The sequence below is a fragment of the Eleutherodactylus coqui genome, chromosome 12 (assembly GCF_035609145.1).
Source record: "Eleutherodactylus coqui strain aEleCoq1 chromosome 12, aEleCoq1.hap1, whole genome shotgun sequence".
NCBI lineage: Eukaryota > Metazoa > Chordata > Amphibia > Anura > Eleutherodactylidae > Eleutherodactylus > Eleutherodactylus coqui.
The window spans coordinates 99,975,476-99,981,841 of record NC_089848.1 but is presented as its reverse complement, the minus strand read 5'-3'; the positions used below and the strand labels follow the sequence as shown (position 1 = coordinate 99,981,841).

At 39.4% G+C, this 6,366-nt stretch overlaps 1 protein-coding gene across 1 annotated transcript in view; it reads left to right on the top strand.

The window, feature by feature from the left end:
* SHH (sonic hedgehog signaling molecule) overlaps nt 1-6,056 on the top strand; it is a 29,972-nt gene extending 23,916 nt beyond the window's left edge. The window contains exon 3 of the mRNA XM_066584600.1: nt 3,374-6,056. Within this exon, the coding sequence (XP_066440697.1) occupies nt 3,374-4,068 (695 nt within the window). The 3' untranslated portion in view covers nt 4,069-6,056. The remainder of the gene's footprint in view (nt 1-3,373) is intronic.
* The last annotated feature ends 310 nt before the right edge of the window (nt 6,057-6,366 follow it).

Sequence of the window (6,366 nt, the reverse complement as noted above, 5' to 3'; positions counted from 1 at the left end):
TAGATAGATAGATAGATAGATAGATAAATAGCTATGAGGTAGATCGATCGATAGATAGATAGGAGATAGATAAATAGCTATGAGGTAGATAGATAGATAGATAGATAGATAGATAGATAGGGGATAGATAAATAGCTATGAGGTAGATAGATAGATAGATAGATAGATAGATAGATAGATAGATAGATAGATAGATAGGTGATAGATAGATAGATATGGGATAGATAGATATGAGATAGATAGATAGATAGATAGATAGATAGATAGATAGATATGTGATAGATAGATAGATAGATAGATAGATAGATAGATATGTGATAGATAGATAGATAGATAGATAGATAGATAGATAGATAATTATGAGATAGATAGATAGATATGAGATAGATAGATAGATATGGGATAGATAGATAGATATGAGATAGATAGATAGATAGATAGATAGATAGATAGATAGATAGATAGATAGATATGAGATAGATAGATATGAGATAGATAGATAGATATGAGATAGATAGATAGATAAATAGATAAGAGATAGATAGATAAATAACCCATATCTATCTCAGATTTATCAATCATATGTATATATGTATATGCATGTACCATAAAGATAGATAGCTTTAATTATGAAACATACTGAAATTAAACTGAATATGAATTACATATTTTTCATGGTTTTCGGGTTTCTGTTGGGGTGTTCCATCAGTGAGCCTCTAGCTTTCTAGCTGTTGTGAAGCTACAACTCCCAGTATGCCCCGATGGAAGTTGTAGTGTCTTAAGACATGAAGAGCTTTAATACTATTGGCAGCCCTTATATTCGGGATGACATTGCCTTCACTCCAGGGACATTGTGGAGTATTATGAGCTGCTGTGCACACAGCCCAGCACTTTGTACATTGCAGGATGACTGAGATGTATTGCTGTGGCACACAAGGTCGTGTGACTGGGCTATCTTGAATTCAAGAGTAAATCTGAGATGCCTACAGCTAAATCTTGGCTGCCATTGTCCTAACTCCATTTCATGCAGGAGAATCTGATGAGGAGATTAAAGCCCATAGTTCCTAGGAGGAAGACTCTTAATAAGATATCTTGTTTACTGAAAGTATGATCCAGGACAATGGGGTCCCTGAGATGAGAATTATTATCACCATGACACAGGGGCAGGATGGGAGACGGGAGCTCGGGAGGGTATTTAGAGAGAAGCCATTGCATTTAAAATTCAAATACCAGTTCAGAGGGTCTTGGAAAGTGTCTGGACTCTGCAAACAGCCCCTCTTGGATTTTGGAGTGTATGCGTGTGAATTGGCACACAGTGTCCCTGCACCTGAGTAAATATGGGGGGGATGATGGGAAGAAATTGAAGCATCCTCTCTTCCAAGAGTGGCCCCCATTTTGTTATAAGGAATCAGAATGACAATTGGATTTTAATTAGGGAACCCAAACAAGAGCTACTCAAAGCCTCCAAAATCTTCACACCTCAGCCAATTTACTGATGTGTTTGTAGAGGGGCTGTGTAGGATGAGAGCTATTCAACAGCCCCCAAAACATACAAACAAAAGCTGCTGGGGGCTGCACAGGAGCACAAGAGACACTACAGCAAATGCACAAGTTGTTTGCTACAAGCTACTTCTTTTCTTGTAACTTTTGTATCATTTGTTAACTAGAAGTGATAACGTTGTTAGGAGATAAATAAAAACTCATTTTCACCCCTCTTGTTCTTCCCGAGAGAAGCATTAGTGATAGTGATGTGTGCTTATTGAACTGTTTAGCGCCAAGGAACAAGAATCCGGGGAGATAAATCCCAGAATGAAAGAAGGCAAAGTTTGGTTTTGAGAGCTGAAGAGACAGCTTCTTATTAAGTTTACATACACATCATCAATAGTAGGAAATGTCAAAATATATTAGATAAATAGATATGTGATAGATAGATAGATAGATAGATAGATAGATAGATAGATAGATAGATAGATAAATATGAGATAGATAGATAGATAGATAGATAGATAGATAGATAGATAGATAGATATGAGATAGATAGATAGATAGATAGATAGATAGATAGATAGATAGATAGATAGATATGAGATAGATAGATATGAGATAGTGATAGATAGATAGATAGATAGATAGATAGATAGATAGATAGATATGAGATAGATAGATATGAGATAGATAGATAGATAGATAGATAGATATGAGATAGATAGATAGATAGATAGATAGATAGGAGATAGATAGATAGATAGATAGATAGATAGGATATAGATAGATATGAGATAGATAGACAGATAGATAGATAGATAGATAGATAGATAGATAGATAGATAGACAGATAGATAGATAGATAGATAGATAGATAGGAGATAGATAGATATGAGAGATATATTGAAATATATGTGATTGATAGAGAGAGAGAGAGAAAGAAAGATAGATATTAGATGGATACATAGATTGATATTAAGTAGATAGATAAATAAATAGATGTCATATAGAACTGTGAAATAGATATAAAAAGAAAAAGTGATAGATATTAGATAGATACTAAGATAGTTATCAGACTTAGTAACAATAAAGAGAAAGAAAGAGAAAAATACGTTGGATAGATAGATAGATATGAGGATAGATAGATAGATAGATAGATAGATAGATAGATAGATAGGAGATAGATAGATAGATATGAGATAGATAGATATGAGATAGATAGATAGATAGATAGATAGATAGGAGATAGATAGATAGATAGATAGATAGATAGATAGGAGATAGATAGATAGATAGATAGATATGAGATAGATAGATAGATAGATAGATAGATAGATAGATATGAGATAGATAGATAGATAAATGCCATATATATATCATATAGAACTAAATGAGATAGATAGAAAAAGAAAAAGTGATAGATATTAGATAGATACAAAGATTGCATACAACTGTTTTCATTATAGCATTTCAGATATCGGAAGGCTTTCGGATCACATTTGCTAATTTCTCAGACTTTACATTTCCAATATTATCATATTCACCACGTTTTCTTACTAAGTTATGATTAATGAATCATAGAATCCTAGAGTGGTAGAGTTGGAAGGGACCTCCAGGGTCATCTAGTCCGGCCTCCTGTTCAGTGTAAGATCACTAAATCATCCCAGACAGATATTTGTCCAGCCTTTGTTTGAACATTTCCATTGAAGGAGAACTCACCACCTCCCGTGGTAACCTGTTCCACTCATTGATCCCCCTCACTAGTTCGCGGAGTATGATACAATATTAGAGACCTATCCAGACTATATATTAGGTAGAAGCTACTTATTTGCTTGCATCTTTGACTCTGGGTCATTACCATTTCTTATTATCTACTTTTCTTTTACAGAGAATTCAGTAGCTGCAAAATCCGGTGGTTGCTTCCCGGGCAATGCCACAGTGTGGATGGAGGGTGGTGCCACAAGAGCTGTCAGGGACCTGGTGCCAGGAGATCGGGTGTTGGCATCTGATGAAAATGGGAGAATGGTCTACAGTGACTTCCTCATGTTCATAGACAGACAAGAGACCATCAGAAAGTTGTTTTACGTCATAGAGACATCTCAGCCCAGGGAGTCCATCCGTCTGACAGCTGCCCATCTCATTTTTGTGTCAGAGAGCCCATCCAATGGCACAAGGGCAATGAAGTCTGTTTTTGCCAGCCGTATAAGTCCTGGAGATCGGGTGTTTGTGGCTGACCCTACCTCGATGAGCCTGAAGGAAGTGACAGTAGAGAGAGTCTACCTTGAAGAAGACCTTGGAGCTTATGCCCCAGTGACATCTCATGGCACAGTGGTCATCAATGGGGTATTGGCCTCTTGTTATGCAGTCATTGAAGAACACAGCTGGGCACACTTGGCATTTGCCCCTCTAAGATTTGCCTTTAAACTTTTCTCCTTCCTTCCCCCTCAAGACTATAAACCATCACCCAACCACCTTCATGTTGAAGGGATCCACTGGTACCCACAAGTCCTGTACCAGTTAGGGACTTGGATCTTGGATAATGACTCTCTTCATCCACTGGGAATGTTAATGAGGTCTAGCTGAAAGATCCCAAGACATTGAAATAAGACATTCATTTTTAATGTAGGACATTTCAAAGTAGACACTAAGAAACAAAACTTGCCCTAAACTATCTGTCCTTGTTGCTATGATTATTTTTGTACTATTATTTGACATCATCGTATACTTTTTCTTTTTTTTGTTTTGTATGTTTTTGGTTTTTTTTTCCTCCTACTGAATATTTTATTTATTTGTTTGTTCTTGGAATAGATGTTTAATATGAACTGGACCTTCGAGAAGCCTTAAACTAGTTTCTTTGATAATTTATTGTCATGCGAACCGTCAAGGAACTCATTTAAACACTCTGTGTCGAGTTCAGGTTGACACAGCAGATTCTATTTTTCTACATGGAAAGTCAGTCCTAACTTTTTTGGTTACTGTCCACCGCACCCCATCACCCTTGTCCTCAACTACCTTATACTGTGGTAGGTATCCCTAAGGGTACTTTTACACGGGAGGGAATTAGTCCGCGCGGACATTTCTGCATTACAATAATAGGGCTTTAAAGACATGACCGTGATTTTTGTCCCGTTTTATCGGCTGGGTTTTCCTGCCCAGCCGATATACGTTGTCTCTCTCTGCAGGGGGGAGGCTGGAAGAGCCAGGAGCAGTGCTCTGAGCTCCCGCCCCTTCTCTGCCTCCTCCCCACCCCTCTGCACTATTTTCAATGAGGAGAGGCGGGGCTGGAGCGGGCTAATTCTCGGAACTTAGCCTTGCCCTGCCCCGCCTCCTTTCATTGCAAATAGTGCAGAGGGGTGGAGAGGGGGTGGATAAGAGGCAGAGAGGGGGCGGGAGCTAAGTTCCTGCTCCTGGCTCTTCCATCCTCCCCCCCTTTCCCCTGCAGATGAGGACACCGTATATCGACTTGGCGTGAAAACCGAGCTGATATACAGTCGTCTGAATCCACCCTGAATCCAGCCGCAAAACGGGATGGAGGGAAACCATTGATCCACAATGGATACTTGCACAAAAACTGCACCACTTCAGCAGATTTTGATGTGGTTTTTAACATGGATTTTGGTGCGGAATTCAAACCCCTCATTAGAAGAGGTGGAATCCGAACCAAAGATCCACTGCTGTAATTGACTTGCTGTGGATTTAAAATCCGCACCCCATGTAAATTCCCACATGGGTTTTGTGGAGATTTTTTCCGCATCGTTTGCATAAGATTTTAAAAAAACTCATCCACTTAGCTGCTACTGTAAATGCCATGGGTTCTGCATGGAAAATCCACAGTATATCGCCCCCGTGTGAATATACGCCAAAACCACAAGATTAAATTCCGCAGTGGAAAAGCTTTCGCTGCGGAATAAAAGAAATCTTGCAGAACTGTTGTTGCAGATTTCTAATATATAGGAAATGTAATTCTGCAATTAAAGTGGAAAAAAATACAAGAAATTATGCAAAATAGTAAAAAACTGAAAAAATCCATACTATTTGACAAAATCCGCAACTGTGCTCGATCTTCCTGTGTAAAAAAAATCCTTAGGGTGGCTTTACATACAACATATTTTGGAAAAGCCATCTGTTGTTCTTGATGCAGTCTTTTGAGCCAAATCTAGAAGTGGATCCAGTAGGGAGGAAAAGAAGGCCATGTTCACACGGGCGGATTTGGGGCCGCAGAGAAAATCCGCAGCATTTACAGCATCAGAAAAGTGAATGAGATTTTCGAAATCTTGTCTATGCGCTGCAGGAAAAAATCCACGCGCGACCCTGGTGCAAATTGACATGCAGTGCAGATAATTAATTGACAGCATGTAGAGATGAGCGAATATACTCGTTAAGGACAAATACGCAAGCGAGTATAGTTCTTTTCGAGTATCTGCCTGCTCGTCCGCAAAGATTCGGGTGCCGGCGGGGGTGAGCGGTGGGTTGCGAGAGTGATCAGGGGGGAGTGCGGCAAGGGGAGAGAGATATCTCCCCCATATTCCCACCCCGCTCACCCCCGCCAGCACCCAAATCTTTGCGGACGAGCAGGCAGATACTCGAAAAGAACTATACTCGCTCGAGTATTTGTCCTTAACGAGTATGCTCGCTCATCTCTAACAGCATGTCAATTATAGCACCAGAATTCACGCTCTCCTCAAAGGAGCTGTGAATTCTGCACCAAAATCCATGTTAAAATCCAAACCAAACGGTGCAGTTTTTGATGTGGATTTTCAGTGCAGAATGTCTATTGCGGATATTCTGCAGCAAATCCGTCCCGTGTGAAGCCGACCCAAACCATTCCTCTCCTACCGTGAAACAGCTGTCAGTCCATTGCACTTGCTAGTCTCTGTTCCC